The sequence below is a fragment of the Halichoeres trimaculatus genome, unplaced genomic scaffold (assembly GCF_033239565.1).
Source record: "Halichoeres trimaculatus isolate MK-OKI-2021-1 unplaced genomic scaffold, fHalTri1.1 fHalTri1_scaffold_2, whole genome shotgun sequence".
Taxonomy (NCBI): Eukaryota; Metazoa; Chordata; class Actinopteri; order Labriformes; family Labridae; genus Halichoeres; species Halichoeres trimaculatus.
The window spans coordinates 26,585,090-26,605,617 of record NW_027437180.1 but is presented as its reverse complement, the minus strand read 5'-3'; the positions used below and the strand labels follow the sequence as shown (position 1 = coordinate 26,605,617).

At 39.2% G+C, this 20,528-nt stretch overlaps 2 protein-coding genes across 4 annotated transcripts; one reads left to right on the top strand and one right to left on the bottom strand.

Moving 5' to 3' along the window:
* Positions 1-1,607: 1,607 nt before the first annotated feature.
* On the bottom strand, positions 1,608-11,184 carry g3bp2a (G3BP stress granule assembly factor 2a). Of its 2 annotated transcripts, none has more exons than XM_074688746.1 (13): positions 11,012-11,184; positions 9,043-9,161; positions 8,880-8,961; positions 7,930-8,103; positions 7,720-7,810; positions 7,510-7,615; positions 6,849-7,029; positions 6,607-6,708; positions 6,029-6,131; positions 5,873-5,932; positions 5,627-5,758; positions 5,379-5,506; positions 1,608-4,840 (listed from the first exon to the last, which is right to left on the bottom strand). In XM_074688746.1, exons 2-13 carry the CDS (start codon positions 9,135-9,137, stop codon positions 4,559-4,561), a joined length of 1,536 nt encoding a protein of 511 aa, XP_074544847.1. In that variant the 5' UTR covers positions 9,138-9,161; positions 11,012-11,184; the 3' UTR covers positions 1,608-4,558. The 2 variants fall into 2 exon arrangements, with proteins under 2 accessions (XP_074544847.1, XP_074544855.1); XM_074688754.1 differs by having other exon boundaries at positions 5,388-5,506.
* A 1,807-nt stretch (positions 11,185-12,991) lies between these two features.
* pkd2 (polycystic kidney disease 2) lies at positions 12,992-20,404 on the top strand. Of its 2 annotated transcripts, none has more exons than XM_074665411.1 (15): positions 12,992-14,234; positions 14,499-14,612; positions 15,474-15,607; positions 15,829-16,079; positions 16,181-16,405; positions 16,570-16,798; positions 16,886-17,056; positions 17,166-17,347; positions 17,437-17,557; positions 17,641-17,739; positions 18,348-18,469; positions 18,571-18,688; positions 18,802-18,962; positions 19,229-19,376; positions 19,583-20,404. In XM_074665411.1, the coding sequence occupies exons 1-15, from the start codon at positions 13,811-13,813 to the stop codon at positions 19,781-19,783; spliced, it is 2,700 nt and encodes an 899-aa protein (XP_074521512.1). In that variant the 5' UTR covers positions 12,992-13,810; the 3' UTR covers positions 19,784-20,404. The 2 variants fall into 2 exon arrangements, with proteins under 2 accessions (XP_074521512.1, XP_074521511.1); XM_074665410.1 differs by having other exon boundaries at positions 12,993-14,234; positions 18,799-18,962.
* Positions 20,405-20,528: the final 124 nt, after the last annotated feature.

Here is a 20,528-nt window from a genome sequence, read left to right as displayed (position 1 = left end):
ACTCTTTGAATGAAAAAAGAGGGGATGGAAGCACTGCACAATGAGATTCAACTACAACACTTCACATAAAATTTATGAAGTGATTGTTCATTGTTCTCACAAGCCAAAAAAATGATAAATATCAGAATAAAATTTAAAAATGTATCTCCATCAAAATTAGGTTGTAAGTGTGTACTTCACACCGTAACCAAGTGTAAAATGATTTAAGGTTGTGTTTAAATTTCAATAATTTTATTTTACCGAATTTTGATAATATACAAGAAAATATATTATTTGTTAATTTCTTTTAACATTTTGATTAAAAGGTGCATTCTTAACTAAATGAGCAAATCATTAGTTTTATATTTCATATGGCCTGCTATGCACAAATATGACTGTGTGCAAGCCCCAAAACCAGTTGTATTCATGACAGAGTTCACAGCAGTTTGTGGGTTTACACAGTTGTTTATACCATTTTTTTTTCTTTTTTTTTTTTTGTGGTATTGCGTCACTCGTGTCTATGCATCATGTCTATCATGTTGCAATTTTACATACAGCTGGGATAGGCTGTAGCCCTCTGTAACCCCGAAATGTAAGTGGTAAAGATAAAAAATAGATGGACATACTTCTTTTGATTCCAAAGGAAACTTTCCATCCACATCTCAAATATGCAAGGTTTTACTGCCAAAACAGGAAACAAAATTGTCTGTGTCCACCAGATATTTCCTACCAACCATATAAGATTATGCTACCTTAAGCAGTCGGTGAAAATTTATATTTGTCAGGACAGGATATTACTAAAGGGGGAGGTCTGCACCACATCTGGCCTCCTGCCTGCTGCTTCTCTTCCTGAGATTAAGTTGCAGCCCAATGGCTTGTTTCCTAGGAGCAGCAGAAATCCAACAAGAGGTAAAAGGGATTCACTTGTGGCTACAAGAATTGATGGAACACAGAGTAATATCGCTTCCAAAAAAGGAGAGCAAAGTGTGAAAATTTCATTTTACATCTCCTTAAGATTTTCTGCCAAAAATTCAAGCTTTTGATGAAATATGATGCTATTGATAGGGAATTAACTAATAAATGTAAATAAACTGAACTCATTACGCTCTATGTAGAACATCGACAAACATGCTGAATACAGTCTTATAAACAAGACAAGTTATAATATATATTTAAAATGATAAAATTCTTGCACAAGCGTAACATTGATTTCACCTTCCATAACAAAGATACATTGCTTACTCTCCATTGCCTGTTTTTCATGTACACATTGTAAAGAAAAACTCGATAATGTCCAAATCTAATCTGGGACTGTCTAAGGACCTAACAAAGCTTTCCTGAGCTACCTGTACCTTTTCCATAACAAGTCAACTGATCTTGATGTAAATACTTAAAAAAAAAAGTTCATGCCAATTCTTAAAGCTGATTTTTATCAGCTTAAAAAAAGGAAAATAAAAACTGAGTCAAAACAAAACAAAATGTTCCGAGTTTGCCATTGCTGAATGATGACCTTTGACAATGGCTTCAAGGTCAAATAGCCATCACACAGTTCAAGATATTCCTCATATATGGAAAACATACTCAACGGTTTACATGTCAATACAGAGGAAGCTGCAAACATCACAAACAGTGTGAGTGGTGCTGATATCAGTAGTTTATTGTATGTTAAGTCCAACACATTCAAAATAGAAAGGAAAAAGGAACAAAGGAAGAAGAAAAAAAGATTCTCCACCTGCAACACTTTAGTACTAGCAACAAGTAAAGGGTAAACACATTAAAATTAAGATGGCAGCCAACTGTTTACCACACCTGCTAAAGCCAAGAAGAAACTTCTGTTTTCATTCAAAATAATAAAGGACTGGAATGATTCACAATGAGGATCCACTCTTCTGCATTTTTAACCACAGGAAAATAAATCTACTGCTTCAGTATTTTGAAGATCTTTTTAAATTTTGAAGAAGGGGGGACCACTGAAAAACTAAAGACATTATCCAATCATTAAATTTATGTGTTCATACATTTTTTAACACCACTTTCATGTAAAAGCACAGATTGGTCTGAAAGTAGGATGGCTCTTCTTTACCGCTCTCTTCATAGACAATAACTGTAAAAAGTGAGATTGCAGTCAAGTGCTCATGTTCAGCTTCAACCTGACAAATAAACATTCAGGGTAGAGGCAACCAGTAAGAGCTATCTGTTAAAAAGATGCAGACCAAAGAGCTGTTGTTTTTATCCCATATTATTTAGTCAAAGACTGATGGTAGCGAATTAAGAGTCCCTCTGTTGAAAACTAATATCACTTCAGAAAATATTCAGCCTGGGCAGATAGCCCAGCACCACATTAAAAAACTACATGGAATATGCTTCATATCCTTTTTTAATTGCACAATAGCAAAGTTTATTTCATGCTTATTAAGATAAGCCCTATTGTGTTCTTATTTTCTATTACAGCTAAAGGAGTAATTTGGAAAGAGGCTGTGTTCAAACTGACAGATTGTCCCAGAAATGCGGGGAATAGTGCAACACCACCAGACAAGGAAGACCTCATTCAGTATATTTGTCCAGAAAAATGCTACATCGATTTTCACTTCCCATTTCAGTGCAAGATAACAAAAAATATAGACTTGAAAGAAAACAACTCATGTATAGGTTTCCCTTCCAGATAAACCAGAAGGGTCTTCCCTCCCTACTGAGTGGTACCAAAGGAGACAACTATGGCATTCAGATTTAACTCACCTTGAATGGAAAAAAAAAGAATAAAACAAGCACAATGAATAATCAGCATATGAAAATACAAAAGCATCAACAGCTAGAAAAGTGTGAGCACAAGTATTTGCTAGTCTTTAGGCTGAACTATGACCAGCCCACCCACCACAGATCATTACAAAATTGTTGCTGAGGAAAAAGTCTGACAACTTCTGAGTCCAGGGATTTGACCCGAGTGCTGCCATGAGTTTTAAAAAAAAAACTAGTCAGACTGAAAATAAAGATAAACAGTATCTGACTCACACAGAGAGACATGTACTCTCCTTCACGGTTTTGTTGAGCTATGACATGTAAACCAAACACCAAGCATTTCACTGTCAACATCTTTAATGTACCTTTTTTCTTTTCTTTTCTTTTTTTGAGGGGGAGAAGTTCTCTAGATGCAGCTTTTAACCATTTAACATCAAACAGAACTCGAGGCACCTATTTTCTCTACAAAACCCAGAACAGACGATACAAAAACAAATGTACAAAATTCACAACAGAACATCTTAGGTAGTAAAACAACATGAAAAAAAAGAAATATGCATCTGGATAAACTAAGTCTTGTGAATACTGCAATTTTCTGTTTTTGTATGTCTGCTCCCAGAAGTCAATAGTTCAGAATGAGCAGCTCCACATTAGGAGGTGGCAGAGCCCCAACCCACTTTTAGTAAGACTGGAAAAGGTGAAATAGAAGGCACCATCATGCTCTATAAAGTTGAGAGGGAGAAATAAAAAGATGCACAGAACACAAAACATACAGTAAACTATGGTTTTTGCTGTGCATTTATTCTGTTATTCCGCTCTTCAGACAGGAAGGGAGGGAAGAGGGATGGAGATGTCGTCCGTCCAAGTTTCACGTTGTAGCTGGCAGGGAAAAACATGAAGAAAAAACAAACTTGGAATAAAAAGAAAAGACAGAGCGAGCAGCCATCTTTACCACCACTCTTCTATTGTTCAACTTTGTGTCTTGGATATCCTTTGACCCCCACCCATTTGGTGAAAGTCCAAGATTTGAGCTCTGCGATTTATAAATGAAGAAAAATATAATGTAGATTTGCTTGTCATTTTGTCCATCCAGCAGTAATTGAAGCGTAGTTTGGGGTCAAAAGTGTGAAAAAGTACATTGGTCACAGCAGACAGGCTGTAAGCGAGGCCTGCCCCGATAAGTCGTGTCGCTTCGAGACAAAACAGGTCTTTCCAGCTGCATTCCGAGCATGGATGTCAATGTGATACGACAAAAGTACCCATTAGTGCATATTGATGAGTGCATTATGCAATTTTTGAAGCAGTGGTCTCTTAAAAGGAAAAAAGTAAAAGGCAAGCTTTTCCTCTGGAACTGCACAACTTTTGCAACTCACTCCTTTCCAACAGCATCGGGCAGAAAACTACCATATAAAATGTGCAATAGAGGGATCTCGTGAAGCAGCGCCCCAGTTAAGTCAAGGCATATAATCTCTTTTCCAAATGATGGGCTGTATTGTCGTACTTAAAGTCTTATCAGTCCCTCCTAATGTGGCAGATTACTCCTGGTTGGTATGCCTTTTTTTCACAAATTTACAAATTAAAGTTTGTGAGTTCTTGAGATACCTGAAAAAGGATGCTCAGCTCACAACTGATAAGCGGAATTTTGTTTGCTTATTTCTGTTTTGTCTATTTCACAAACAAACTGTTGACAGGCTGTGTCACATTCCAAAGCAAAGAGGGAACAGAAATAAAATATAAAACGAAAACAAATATATACGTTTATACATGAAGATTCTTTTCGTTAACGAGAACAGTTGAAGATGAAGAACACGGTACTACTTCCACGCTGCAGGTGGTGCTCTTCTCAGCGGCGCTGGGTGGTGAAGCGGCCCTCTCCCTGGCCACCAGAACCTCTTCCAGAGCCCATGCCAGGTTTTGGGGCCATACCACCACGAGGAGGCGGTCCCCTCCCGTCACGTTCCCGCATCATTCCACTTCCAACAACACCTCTGGAACCTCCAGGGCCTCGGTCGTTGCGCCGCATGTCTCTGCGTTCGTCACCTCCACCGCGGGTCTCTCGCTCACGCACTGCCCTTGTCTTCTTCTCCTCTACATTCAGACGCACCTCCCCTCGGAACATGATGGGCTAAAGGGAGGAAAGCAAGGTCAATACGGGGGAAAAAACATAACCACTGTATTTCCCTGTCAGTCTATTTCACAACCCACCTCATTCACTGGTTTGCAAACAAGTCAATAATCTGTCTCTTTACTGTGACTCATGTTAGTCTGATCTAAAAACCTGTAAAAATGACTCAGGGTGCAGACAAACATGACAAAGACACTGGCTTTCTTCTTCAAATGGAAGAGGCCTGTCTTTTTGGTTATATTGAAGTAACGGGGCCTGTGGAAATTGTCTAGTTGAACTAGTCAGTATTTAAAGAATATCTGGGACAGTAACCCTCCAAAACAGTCTTATAACTAACTGTAACACTAAGTTCGAAAAAAACAGCCACCTAATAAACTTGATACAATATTAACACAATAAGTAACCAACATTTTTACATTTTAAGACTGGATTTTAATAGCACTTCACCCCCAAATTACAGTTAAATACCATATTGGAAATATGTGTCACCAAACCACCACCAAAGAATGAAAGTGGGTAATGAAACTTTTATACATGCCCCGTCTACCTTGGCCCCCAGGATTTTCTGCACAGGATCAGAGTCATCAAAGACCACAAATCCAAAGTTGGGCAGCTTTCCACCAACTCCCTTGGTGTTGATCCGCAGTTCCACAACATTTCCGTAAGCTGCAAAAAAATAAGCACAATTAAATTAAACATACGCTGAATAAAACATCAAAAAGGCTTTTAATACTTTTAAAGAAAACTGAATTATTGACTAAGTGAAGCTTTTTAAATGAAACACACTCATGAAGAAATCTTTTAGCTCGCTCTCGTCAATGTCATGTGGAAGGTTCCCAACAAAGAGCTGGTGGCTGTCTGGATGTCGAATAATTCGCCTGCTGTCCATGTCACCAGATTCGTTATCTGCCCGTCCACCTGCATGTTAGAAACATTAAACTGACTCAGGTGCATCATCTACTTCATTATCCTTGGAACCGAACATTAAACGTATTTTTAAAATTTAGATTTGACTTAAACTTTGACTGTTACCTTTGTTTACAAAACTCAGGTGTGGTTTTCCAGTTTGTGAGTCTGAAGATGCAACGCCATCTGAGATTACAGAAAGATGGAAAATGTAAAGACAATGACAAGTAAAAAGATAGAAATGTTCTTGTTTAACTATATGGGGATGTGTATTTGCATTACCAGGTCTTGGACCCCGTGAAGTGAAAGCTGGTCTGTCCCTTGTGCGCTGGTCCCTTGGCCGCAAAGGTGCTGTCTGTGTCTCTGGTTTAGCCTCGGCTCTGGACTGTGTGGGGGAGGAAGAAAAAGACCCAATGAAGAGCATATCCTTTTCAACTCAGCTTTAATACGGTGACTCCAGACAATCACTTCAGGTCAAACTGCATTAGCTTTAATGGGTTTCAATTCATGTCAATCTCTGAACTTTGCAGCAGTTCTTGATTTTTCTTCTGTTAGAACAGAAATCTAAGGAGCTAAGTTATAGCTCATATAAAGTAAACAAAAACTAACATTTTTCAATGTAGAATCAAACTCCTGAACTGCTTAATGATCAATAACACTGTGCCACTCTTCTTATGAACTAGGCTTTAAATACATGAATGAAGGAACTTAATGCAGCATCACTCTAACCAGCACTGCAACCCTCATTTGGTGGGCTAAAACATTTGGTTTTATTTAATAATTACAGGTAGAAGCAATTAAAGATTTGTCACATTTTATATAAGATTCTGGATATTTCAAGTCCAGTGATAGTTTGTTACCTGTGAGCTTGGAGCTTTGACAACATGGGGTGATATTCCAGAGGATGTGACTGTGCCGGTGGGAGGCAAGTTTTTACTGGTCACTGAAGCCCAGGAAAAAGTCTGTGATGGATGCATCAATAACAAGTCATCACTGCAGTGTCGGTAGGTGCATATTTTGGCAAAGTACACACCCTGGACTAAATATTTCTTTGAAAGAAAGACCAAGAAGTAAATCCCATAGGCTCATATGTCAGTCTTACCTTGGCAGGTTCCTGAGTGTTTGGTGGGGACTCTGCAGGGACTGGTGAAGGTGCCTTTTCCTCCATATCTTCCAAAACCTTTTCTTCTGCTTCAGGTTTTACCTCTTCTGCTTTGGGCTCTGGCTCAGGCTCAGGCTCTGGTTCAGGAGCTGGCTCCTCCATAGGCTCTTCTACTCCATTACTACAGATAATCAAATATTACGCCATCACCAAAGCAGAATTTTCTTAAAAGGTCACATAGGCAACACGCTCTCAGATTAAAGATTGGTTTATACTTCTGCATTGAATCTCTGCTGTAGGTCTCTGTAGCTCTGTACCTACATAGTAAACATACTTCCCGATGTGCCCCTCATAAATATAATAATGCAGACACCAAGCCCAGTCTGCTTGTTGGTGGACCTTTCCTACTACACCAATTCAGCATTCCATCTCATCCATCCTCTCTTCTCTTTTTTGCAATGACTATAGTATGATTTACTGCTGCTCATCATTTATCAGCCCCAACTCCAACATAATACACTGAAGCAGAAACTGGTGTTTAGGAAGAGTATTGCAGTGTGATGTGGACACTCCAATATACAAGTACCTATTGCTTAAAACAGTTTTAGAGCCAATGCAGAAGTAAAGACAGACCTAAGGGTACTAAAAAATTAAAGCATACGTGACAGGGTGAGGTTCATAATAGGTGGTGGGGTTGGGGCTTTCCTGAAGAGGCTCAGGGGATGGCTGCCTCTCCTCTGCCTCCTCTTCTACTTCTTCCTCAGATTCTGAGTGACCAAAAGCAGAAATGTTTATCGCCAGATGTTACAGAGGTTACACAAAATGAAAATTTCGAAAAAAATAAATCACAGAATGTTCGATAATATTTTACCCTCATCAAGCTCAGCTTCAGAGTCTCCAAAAACCTCATCCTCGTAACGGAAGATGTCATTGTGGACATAAAACTTGTTTGCCACTGAACCCTGAGGAAATATAACATAACAAAATACATTAAAGTCAACCAGTTAAATATTACAACACTACACTGAAAATCATTTCAGCACAGATCAGTCAGGATTAGTTGGGAGATGCTGGTACTCACCTCTGGAGCAAGAACAAAAGTTTGCATAAACTTCCTCATGGGCTGGCCATTGTTGGACAGTTCTCCAAGGACTTGCACCACCACGCCATCACTCAGAGTGGCATGCGCATCCACGTGCCTGATCTTTGTGTGGCATTCACTAAACTGCAGGGACATGACCTTCTTGTGTATTTCCTAGAAGATTGAGAAATAAGGAAATAACCAACATAATCAGAGGGGAGAGTGCACACGTCAAATAACATCAGAAACATGTTTCTGTTAACCTTTCTCTTTAAGAGAACTCATTAAAGTAAAAGACGGGGATGAGTTGTCAGTTAACTTTCATTTGAACAGTATTTCGTTAGGGAAAAAAACATTTTTTATTCCAAAATATAAACAAGTTTTTTTGTTGTCTTTTTTTTACTTTTATATTTATCATGGTTAATTCATGTTACAAAACATATGGTTATGACAAAAGTCAGTTTGTTTTATTAATGCATTAAAAAAGTATCGACTTGATGATAATGTCAGCTTTATTTCTGCATTTAGTTTCTTTATATTGTTCATTATTCACTGACATATTGGTACTTTTTTGTTTTTCACTGGTGTTACTGTGCGGGATCTTTAGTGCACTGTTGGGTATCTCCATGTTCTCTTTGACCTGCCACTAATTGTGGATTTGTAATGTAATCTGCTTGACCCCTGGCTACGGGAAGGGTCTGTTGATGGCTGCTGTGTATCAATGTGCTCTATGTCATGTACTGTCTTTTATTTTATTTATATTCTGTTCATTGTTGTCTCTTTTTGCTGTTTGAAGTTGTTTGTGTAGCCTAGGTGGACTGCAAAATCAGAATTGCCCATTGTGATAAATAAAGTTGTTGAAACTAAACTAAACTAAACATAAGCCACACCTGCCTTACAACATTCTCTACATCAGTTCTTGACTTTATTTATTTTCTTAATGTACCTACCGCTTGTCCATACACTGCCTCTGCCAGCTTCCCACTTGGGTCAAGTCCTCCATGGACATAGGAAGAATTCCTCCCATAAAACCTTACAGCAAAATACAACAACAGTTGTAAAATTGTCAGCACCAACAGTTCTAGAGTGCAACACATGGCATGCTGTTCTTACCTGTGCAGAAAATCCGGTGCCTTGTTTAAGAGTGTGTAATACTGCCTCACAAACTCCCGCCCTACAAGCAGGGGACTTGGCTTCTCCATCACCATTTCTTTGGTAAACAATATTAAGTGCTGAAACAAAATGAAAAATTAAGACAGAGCTGCATTAATATGGGTCACCCACTTTGCTGAAGAATGTTATGTTTATAATGTTCTGATTTCATCCTTACTGTTTTTGAGAAAATCTTACTTAACACCTTAAGGTACTTAGACACAAGACTCAGTGCTGGTGCTTCTTTTATGATGAGTGGTATGGCTAGGATTAATCAGCACTGACATTTCAACATTTCAGTACACTGAACAAGTAACATCTTGAGAAATAACAGAAACGACACATCGCAAAGTCGTTCACTTTTGTTATGGATTGTCTCAAGATCTGAACTATTAAACCTTTATGCAGACTTTAAATTATTGCAGAACGGTTATTGCATTGCTTTCGTTCCAAAGTGCGTTTGCATAAGCCACCTGTGCTTGATAAATGGGCAACTGAATGTCGGGTACCATGACTTGGAATAAAGCCTTGAGTTGGTAGGGCTGCCGTTTGAATTATTTTAGGACAGGTCATCAGAGGAAGTTAATATACATTAAAACCTATATAGCTCCCCGGGCACACAACCCAAAGATGTAAAACCAGGAAGTGTGGCAAGCGCAATGGTGAAAGGAGACGTTTCGCTTTCTTTGTCTGATGACACGGCCAAATGATTTACCTGACTTTCACTAATACAATGGCAGAGGCAAAATAGCTGAATGTTTAGCTGGCCGGCTAACACACAAGCTAACATTCAACTGCGCCATCACGTCCATCCAATGAGACAAAGGAGGAAACCGACTGTGTATAAAAGAAGAGTGAGTGGTGTTGGCGTTCAAGACAGGCACCTAACCAACTTAACAACAAATAAATTAATTCATAAAAAAGTAAAGGAAATAAGGACATATTTTACAAACCCCCGAATTCTAGGTATATACATTTCTCACTGTGTGGACAGGCCCTACATCTCTGTGCTAACAACATTCTGTCCATCCACTCATTTGTCGCATATACTTTTTACCGTGACATGTCCATTGTTTTTTGCATCTATTCAAGAAATGTCTGGAGTATTGCATGCCTACACTGCAAATGGCAGTTCAGGTCAAAATAAACAACTGAAGGAATAATAGTTCTCAAGTGCCGACATCGTCCCTGTCATCTTAAGTGGCTAATGCTAATGCTAGCCCGACAAATAGGAAAGCAAACCACAGCTTTCGCTGCTACTGGTTAGCTAGCAAATATGAGCTACGGCTAACTTGTGGCGTCGTCGTTTTTCTTTTAGCCGGTCGTCGCCACAGCACTGAGCGCAGGAAAATATTTCATGGCATTCGGTCAAAAGGAACAAGAAAGCGTCCAAGATCATACTTTCGTGAACTTCAAATAAATTCTTGTAATCGGGCTGTTTGCAAGCGGTTGATACATCAAGCAGAGGAGACCGATTTTACCGGACACTACAGCGTGCCAGTGTTTTGCCTAACAGACATAAAAACGCTCAACGTAAAACACTAAAGAATATTACATTATCCGTGCTCGTAAGAAGCCGGAAGCAACATCAATCCAGCAAAAGGTGTAATTTAAAATACCACTAACTTTTAGTGAGCGTAAACCCGTTTTCAACAGACCAAGTGCAGTGCTAAGCTAGGATAGCCCAAAGAAAACAAAGAAGGAACATTTGACTTAATTGTTCCAAATGAATAATTTTGACGTCATGGAAAATGTGCCACTTAAACACTACCAAAATATCCCTGATTGATGGACAGATTGGATTAATGAACATTAGTATCCATGGGTATGACCAGACAATGCAGCTCGCTTTCGTTAGCGAGTACGGTTAACGTTAGCGTATCTGCTGTCCCACAGCTAGCTGGTTTAGCTTGGATGATGTTTAACTTACCTTATGAATGACCTATCTATGTAGACAGAACTATTCTTAATAGATAACCTCGAATAACCGACTGTAAACTGTTCTGAAATACAGAGTATCTCAGGTAAACCTTGTTATGTTTCCCACGCCTGACTAGCAGTTTATGATCTCTGCTGTACCAGAGATTGCAGATTTAAAGAGATAGGTTCTATTTATTGTTTTACCCCTGCAATCTGGGGCAGGGAACCCCCATCACCAAGATTCAGCCAATGGACTGTTTACACTAGGCAACATAAATTATGACGCCAAACAAATAACCCCGCCCTCCCAGAATTTTCTATTATTTAGTTCACAAGGTTCTCGCACACTACACTTGTTTTTAATTTTTCCATAATGGAAATGCTGCAGCTTTAAACAATACCTTTAGCTTATCTGTTTATCGAAATAATTTAAGCCCCTGAAAGATCTTGCATACTTGAACATGGGTTAACTTATCTCAAATCAGATGGAGATTGTTTTACATTTTAGATATTTGCCATGGTTCATGACTGTAAAAAACAAATATCCCAAGGATTATTTTCCTTTTGATATTTAAGTGTAAGTGTATGTATGTGCGGCAGACATCAGTATGAAGTCGATACTTTTATCATACATAATTTGTGTTTCTCATTTTATGGAATTCAATTATTTTTAAATCACGTGGTTACGACGAACACAGAAATTGTCTCAAAATATGATATATACATCGTACTTCATCATTAAAAAATAATTCCAGATTTATTAACTGTCTTATCAATAATGAATATCATCAACTTGAAAAGCTGGCAACAGTCATGGGTTAGTTACGCACACAGTCAAACAATGTCGTCCAAGCGCAAATGTGATTTGAGATGTATTTTAGTGCAGACGTTAACTCCTCTTACATTTGTTTGAGATTGGGTTTTAGTGTTGGTGTTTAGTGCCACCCAGTGGTGTAATGGGATTTGACAAAACAGACTAAAACGTATTAGTGTATCACATTCAATTTGTGTTTAAAACAGTTTTCAGTTGCATAGAAACATAAATGATAGGCATACTCTAAATTAGAATAGAATAGAATAGAATAGAAAATACTTTATTTATCCCCGAGGGGAAATTCAGGAGTCACAGCAGCATTTAAGAAAACAAAAGTAAGAAAGAGTATAGAAAGTGCAAAAAGGTCCACAAGAAATTAGATGACGACTTCCCGTCCACCACTCGTCCACCACTCTCCAGCCCAGCCAGTCTCCAAATTAGAATATACGTTTTTTTTATTACATTAAATGTCATTAGCATCACAGTAAAAGGGGATTTGTAGTCTTGCCAATACTTAATCTCACACTGTGCTGATACTATATAGATGCTTTTAAAACTGTTTCGAGACTTTACCTTGAATAAAGGATTTAGCCTCCCAAAATAGTTATGGTTTCGGGATTCAAGATACTTTATTGTCATGTAAATGTTGTCAGTTTGCCTAAGTGATTGTCACACATTAACAGACAATCATGTATCACACTTTACAATAAAGATGATTAAGAAAGTGAAATCCAACAGTGGGGTAAAAACAGCAAAACAATAAAACTGAATCAAACAGAAAATAGCAGGATAAGTAAAACCAAGGGAAATAAATACCAAAGCACCTCAGGAGTTGTTATCAGCAATGAGATTTACCATAAATCAAAGGATAATTGCTAATTTACAGTACATATTAAATGGTCTTAGAGTATTTAAAACCTATGAGTATTAAACCTGTACACAAGTATTAAAACATCATTGAAGTTCTAATGACCAAGTAGGTTATATCACAATGATTTAATGTAGCCATAACTATGCTTTAATAAGCATTTAATATTATATTTTCATACAGTTAAAGTTTTGTTGTTTCAAGTTGCATGCTGCAAATTGCATGCAGGCCTACTGAGTAACATCGGCCCCTCTTTACAAAGTCCTTTGTTGTCATGGTAACCTCTGATCCAAACATATAGAGATTATGTAATGCAAATGACCTGATCCTTCTTCGGATTAAATTTTAACTTTGTCAGGGATTATGGCTATAAAGGGCCTGATGTGCTTTTTTAAACGGTTTCAGATATTCTTTTTTTACCATCCAGAACTCGAACTTTAGCTTTACAGACGGGGAAAAACTGTCTCACAGTTTACGTTTTACAAACTTTTAATTCGGGTTGTTGACTTCAGGGAACACTGAATCTAACTGACTTAAATGAGTATTTGAGTCGAGAAAAATGCCTTCCATTGCAGCGTTTTCATCCTTCATTGCGACGCCATGACTTTTCCAGATGTAATCTGAGTCCTGAACAAATGAGAAAGAGAGTTTTTTGGGGAACAGTTGAAGAACAAGATGGCTGTCCTGGGGCAAGATAAGTACCATACCCGTTTCACATAAACACGATCGGTGATGAAGTCGTCAGTGTAATGAAAGTAACATAATAGGTAAGACTTTTACTCCGTAAGAGTTGGTGAATTAAATCGATTTAAAACATCAAATTCAGGACGACGGACATCGTTCTTTGAGACGCAAATGAAGACGGCTGGATGCCTTCCTCAAGGAAGCTTTCTTAACAGTTTGGTGAGTGGAAACTAACGGAGATGAACAGGACACCGTTTACTGTGTAGAGTTTCGTCTAGCTAAGTAACTTAGCTAGTTTCGGGCACTTTTTCCACAGAATTGGGTTCCGGGCGTTTAACTATTTTCGAGGAAAACCCGGAATGACACAGTCGCTATAGATTTTGTGTCTTTCAATAAATTTCTAGATGCCCTGTAAACAGTAGATAAAAACAGTATAGAGGACCATGAGTTCTTCTCGAGTCAGACCGCATCAGCCCCCACAGAGCCAAACTGGCAGGTTGCCTCACAGACTTGACTCAGGAGAGGGGATTGAGATGGAGAATATCCAACCCCAAGACCTGGGTCTCGGAGGAGTTATAGGCACCCCGTCCCCTCCTTCAAGACAAGCCTGGAGCCGCGATAATCCGGGTTTCGAGCCCGAGGACGAGATAATGGAAGCTGACTGGCCACCGGCGAGTCCTGGAAGAAGGTCGGTTTCAACGGCCTCCAGCAGCAGCTGCAGCAGTGGCCTGGGCAGCTACACAGGCGGAGGCAGCAGTACCCACATCACCCGTGGAGGGTTGTACCCGACCCCGACTGCGGATGCCCAGCAGCAAGACAGACACGAGCACCCTGGGTGTATGAAGCAGATATTCCAAAAGATCCGTGGTCAGTATACGCTTTGATAACTTAACGGCATAGCAAAGTCTGGGGTGAAACTCAATGTAGTATTAGTCACAGTTTAATATTGCAAAATGAAAGGTTGGTCAGTAAGTCGTTCATATGTTGTGAAATTCACCGACAAAAAATAATCCAAGAGTTTGATTAAATGAGTGTCTTGTTTGATTTTAGTTAAAGTGAATCATAAGTTGTCCTGCAACCTTATCTTTCTTTCTGCTGTTCATGTATATGAATTACTGTTTGTTTCTGCAGTTTTGTGGGGCACAGAGCTGATGGAGGACAGTGACAGCAGCAGAGAGAGATACCTCAGGAACGTACTGAGGGAGATGCTGACATATCTCGCATTCCTCATCACTCTTTGTGTCTGTAAGTAAAAACAAAGAAATCCTGAAATGACACAAAGTTTGCTGGTAGTGTGTCAGACATTCTTTATGCCATGGCTATTTTCAGACTCATAGCTGAGAAATAATGAAGACAAAACACAGATTTCTATTTTGATTTTTTTTCTTAACTAACCTGTCTGTTTCAATTGTCATGAGTTCACTGTACTACATTTTCATTGAGAGGCAGGGTGCTGATTACTGATCCAAAATGAGCTGAAGGGCCATAGGTCTTTGTTTTACCACAGAGTACCTGTTTTTTTTTTTTTTTAGAATATTTTGTGTTCAAACTAGAATTTTTAGAATCCAGTGATGGAAGATATAAAGGTGACTATTGAAGCTTTTGGAAATGCAGAACCACATACGCAGGCCTGGACATCTTTTTTTTGCAACTGAAAAGCTTTTTCCAAACCCACAATTTGTGCCAGACTGTTTGCCACAGTAATATTTAATATTTGAAAGTTGTCAGTGAGTTTATATATCAGTAACTGTTCAAATTTAATGGCAGCAGTTTGTAAATGTAAATACGTTGAAATAAATTCCACATTAAAATGTGCAGGGCTGAAAATCTTGTGGTAAAGGTTTTCTTCCCTCTCTCTGCTGCAATGAAATCTGCCAAACTGTGGTTAGGGGTGGATCAGGAAATTGTTTCCTGGCAGACTGCATTAAGGCACACTCTACTGGGCAGAGCTTCGCCACGAAAAGCTCTTTCCAGAGCTACTTCCTGATAAATGCTAAATGATGCTGGAGACAGAAATGCATTGGATAATGAAAACTAAGAGATGAAGTTGCTCTGATGTAGTTGAATGTGGGATACAACATTATGGCAATGCTTTCTGTTCTGCAGTGACTTATGGGATGGTGAGTGCCAACATGTACTATTACACTAAAGTCATGTCCCAGCTTTTCCTGGACACACAGCTGTCTGCTGGTAACCCTTCAACTTTTAGAAGCCTTTCTACCATGGAGGATTTCTGGAAGGTAAAAGACTTAATGATAATTGAAATCTAATGTTAGGCTACTGAAACCCCTTTATACCTTAGCTTAATAATAATGCATATTGAGAAAGGACACCTGTGCACAAGGTGTTTTTGCTATGGACTATCTATAGAGACATTAATGCAAAATGAGTATCCCTTTACACTGACATTTACATTCTCTTGACTCCCTGTTTTATAATATTGTCTGTTTCAAACTGGTAGTTCACAGAAGGTCCTTTCCTAAATGGTATATACTGGGAGGTGTGGTATAACAACAAGAGCCTGCCAGAGAACCAGAGCCTTATCTACTATGAGAACCTCCTGCTCGGTGTTCCACGGCTCAGGCAGGTCAAAGTTCGCAATGAGTCCTGCTCTGTCCATGAAAATCTGAGAGATGAGGTTCAGGACTGCTACAACATGTACACCCCATCCAATGAAGACACAACCTCATTTGGCCCCAAGAATGGAACTGCGTAAGTACAAGTTAACATCACATTTCAAATCGTTGTCAATTCCATTTTAAAGGAAACCAGAGCTGCACAGCTTAGAAATCTTTCTTCATGTGATCTCTTAGTTGGGCGTATACAACAGAAAGTGAGATGAATGGGAGCAGTTACTGGGGCCAGGTGTCTAAATATGGAGGTGGAGGATACTACCAGGACCTGTTTCGTACCAGAGAGGAGTCAGCTGTTCAACTGCAGTATCTCAAAGACCACCTGTGGCTGGACAGAGGCACCAGAGCTGTCTTTTTTGACTTCTCTGTCTACAATGGGAACATCAACCTTTTCTGTATTGCCAGGTAAAAATAATTTGAAATACATCAAGCAGCCAGTTTTACTTTAGTCAGATGGTTAAATGGCCAATTAATTCTGTTTTATTATTTAGATGAACCCCTTACACAACAGCCCCTTTATTACTGACATTGAGTGACAACTAACAGTTGGACTTTTCTGCATCTGCCAGGTTGTTGGTGGAGTTCCCTGCAACTGGTGGGGTGTTGACCTCTTGGGAGTTCCAAACAGTCCGCCTAATACGATATATGTCCAGCTGGGACTACTTTGTGGGTGTGTGCGAGGTGGCGTTCTGTCTATTCATCCTCTATTACGTGGTGGAGGAGGTGCTGGAGATCCGCATCCATCGCCTGCATTACTTTAAGAGCCCGTGGAACTGTCTGGATGTTCTCATTGTTGTGGTGCGTTTCAAATTTTCTGCTTAAGTCTTCTTTTTCCGCATGATTTGTCACTCACAGACTTTCTTTCTTGATGCTCTCCTTGTTTAGCTGAGTGTTGTTGCGATTATCATGAGCATAACCAGAACAGCTATGGTTGGAAACCTTCTCAAAGGCTTGTTGGAGAACCACACTGTTCACCCCATCTTTGAGCCTTTAGCCAGTCTGCAAGTTCGGTTCAATAATGTGGCTGCAGTTATCGTCTTTTTCTCCTGGGTCAAGGTAAAAGATCATTAACTACAAAATATCAAACACTATATACAAAGTTGAACCTCGACAATGTGAAGGTGTCTGATGAAGGTGACTGATGTCAAATAATGATCTCTCGCAGCTATTCAAGTTCATCAACTTTAACAAGACTATGAGTCAGCTCTCCAGCACAATGTCTCGCTGTGCTAAAGACCTTGTTGGTTTTGCCATCATGTTCTTCATCATCTTCTTGGCGTATGCTCAGCTAGCCTACTTGGTGTTTGGAACTCAAGTTGACGATTTCAGCACATTCCAAGAAAGCATGTAAGAGCATTCGGAGTAAAGTACCCAAATATATAAATACCCCTAAAAGCTGACATTTCCTGTTGTTTGAAAACATTTTTCTGTTTTAGTTTCACACAGTTCCGCATCATTCTGGGAGACTTTGAGTTTTCAGAGATAGAGGAGGCCAATCCTGTACTTGGACCAATCTACTTCACAACCTTTGTTTTCTTCATTTTCTTCATTCTCTTGGTGAGAAAGCACCTGTTTAATTTACGTTTTGTTTTTACTCCTAAACAACATAGGAATGTCTTTAATCTCTTCTTTCTGCACAGAACATGTTCCTAGCCATCATCAATGACACATACTCTGAGGTGAAGGCTGACATGTCCCAGCAAAGGTCTGAGATGGAAATGACTGACCTTATTAAAAAGGTATTGAATTGCATGTGGGAGTTGTATATGAAGATATAATGCCTACTTCCAGTCAATCTCAAGTAGTTTTCCTGTTAATGTAAACAAGACCCTCACTGATTTGAGCTGTCACCTCAACGTGGTGCAAAAGGCTTCACTGCTCGCTGGGAGTCCCAGTATGACAGAGCCAGCTGAACCACACCATCTGCATAACACAGAGGTGCTGTTTTGTGTTCTGAAGCACCATTCCTCTTACCTACCTACCTACCTCCTACCTACCTCCTTCCTACCCAAGCCAGATCAGAAGCAGAATAAGTGATAATCTTACCGCTCATGCAACACTTCGAGGGAAGCTACCTCGTCTTTCATGTTACTAAAAAAAATCCAGATAACCCTATGAACAGAGGTCGAAGTCAGATTTCAGGAGTTCATCCTGACTACAGGTTTGTTTTGAACTGCCCATGAGGCGGTGATCAGGTCAGATACTCTATTTACCTAAATCTAAGAGAGAAACAGCTAAAGACCTTCATAGTTAAGAAGACAATGCAAGTAAAGTAAGTTTTAGGTATCACTCAAGTCATCAGTGAATAGTTGTGATGTTTTACTTTTTTCTGAACCCCCTTTCTCAGGGCTGTAACAAAGCCTTAATGAAACTCAGACTGAAGAAGACAGCAGTTGATGACATCTCAGAGAGTTTACGTCAAGCTGGAGGCAAACTAAATTTTGATGAACTCCGCCAGGATCTTAAAGGGTAAAAGAATGAAATGAACTGACTGTTTGGAGTTTGGACTAAATTGTTGTTCAGTGTTAAATTTTATTGTATGTGTTTTTGTTTTTGTTTTTGTTTCTCAGAAAGGGCCACACGGATGCAGAGATACAGGCCATCTTTGCCAAGTATGATCAAGATGGTGATCAAGAGTTGACAGAGCATGAACATCAACAAATGAGAGATGACCTGGAGAAGGAGAGAGTGAGTGAAGAAAGAGTTAACTATTTATCCAACAAAAACTGATTTTGCCATCAGTGCATACTCAACCACAACACCTGCAGATGTTCAGTGTGTTTCTGCTCGTATGCTAGGAGGACTTGGAGCTGGAGCGCAATTCACTGACTCGACCCAGCAGTGGGCGGAGCTTTCCTCGCACTCAAGACGACTCAGAAGAAGATGACGATGAAGACAGCGGCCACAGCTCTCGTCGGCGCGGTAGCAGCTCAGGGGGCGTCTCGTACGAGGAGTTTCAAGTGTAAGATGCGTTCTATTGCCTTCACTTTAAAATATTTAAGGCTATCTCAAAACCTCTTGGCATCCATAAGTCGTATTAGAAGAAAAGGCCCTGTTTAAGCATGTCTGTTTCTCTCTTTTGATACAAATGTTTGGGTTAAAAAAATAGCTGATAATAATATAAGTGTATTCCTGTTTTTTGATATTTTTTAAGGTATTTTAAAATTTCAATGAAATATTCTCATGAGTTAACATGTTAATAGCCAAGAGCTAATGTCTGTTTGTCAGGCTGGTGCGGCGTGTGGACCGGATGGAGCATTCTATTGGCAGCATTGTGTCAAAGATTGATGCTGTTATCGTGAAGCTAGAATCCATGGAGAGAGCTAAAATCAAGAGGAGAGATGTGCTTGGCCGTCTGCTTGATGGAGTCATGGAGGTTAGATACAGTATAGTCATAGTCTGTGCATCTACAGGCTCTTAATGGAAAAAATTGTATAATCAACTGATCTTGTCATAGCTCTATTTAAGCTGTGAGATCACTGTAGTTGTGCTTTCATGATAATATTTGAGACATGAGTGTTACTGAGCTCCTTGTTTACATGTAAGGGTACTGAGAGGTTAATGTGTTTGTTTTTGTGTCAGGATGAACGCCTGGGGCGGGACACAGATGCCCACATGGAGATGCTGGTGAGAGAGGAGCTGGAGCGCCTGGAGTCTGATGATATGGTGTCACAGGTCAGCCACCCTCAGACAGCTACTCCTGTCAATCCTCGGCCCCGCCCATCCTCCTCCTTGTCCGCTGACGGCCTTGATATGAGTACTAATGGGAACAGCCATGTATAACCAGCTGATCAGGGACCACTCTTTGCAGCACAGAATAAGATAAAGCCATTTAAATATCATGAAGTATTCCTAAAGGGTGAACTAAATCACATTTTGCCTCTATACTTATATGCACTGAAAGGGACTGAGGGTACACAGACAGACATGTAAGCGTATTCACCAAGCTGTCACTTAGAAAGTGATGTTAAAACAATGAATGATTCATGGCTCAGTATAACAGCACAGTGTTGGACACAGTATTGTAAATAAAACACAGGCCTTTGAAAATATTCAGTCATAACCAGAATACACAGGGTATGGTTTTTGTATTACATGAGAAATATGCTCACCTGCTTGTGATTTGATACTATCTTATCCTGGCTTTTACAAAAATACCAAAAAGGGCTTTGATAATTATGCTGATTATGTTTTCATACTTTTAAAAAAGTAGGTAAGAGTGTGGCACTTTCTGTCATATTTACTCATCCTATGTACAATGATTAAGCTTCAGAGTGTTGGCTTATTATCATTTTATGGTACATATTGTAACTTAAAACAAACTTCAATTTGGAGTGCATCTAGTGTTCATGGGAAACCCATGCATTTATTATATCCCTCTGTGCCTTAATTTTTTTTTTTTTTACAAAAACTTTTTTTTTATCTTTATGCCAATAAAGTTTTATCAAAATATGGATGCTTTCTGTTTTGATTTATTGTCACAACCATAAAAGCATTATCTTGTGTTTAAATATAAAAAAAAACCCAT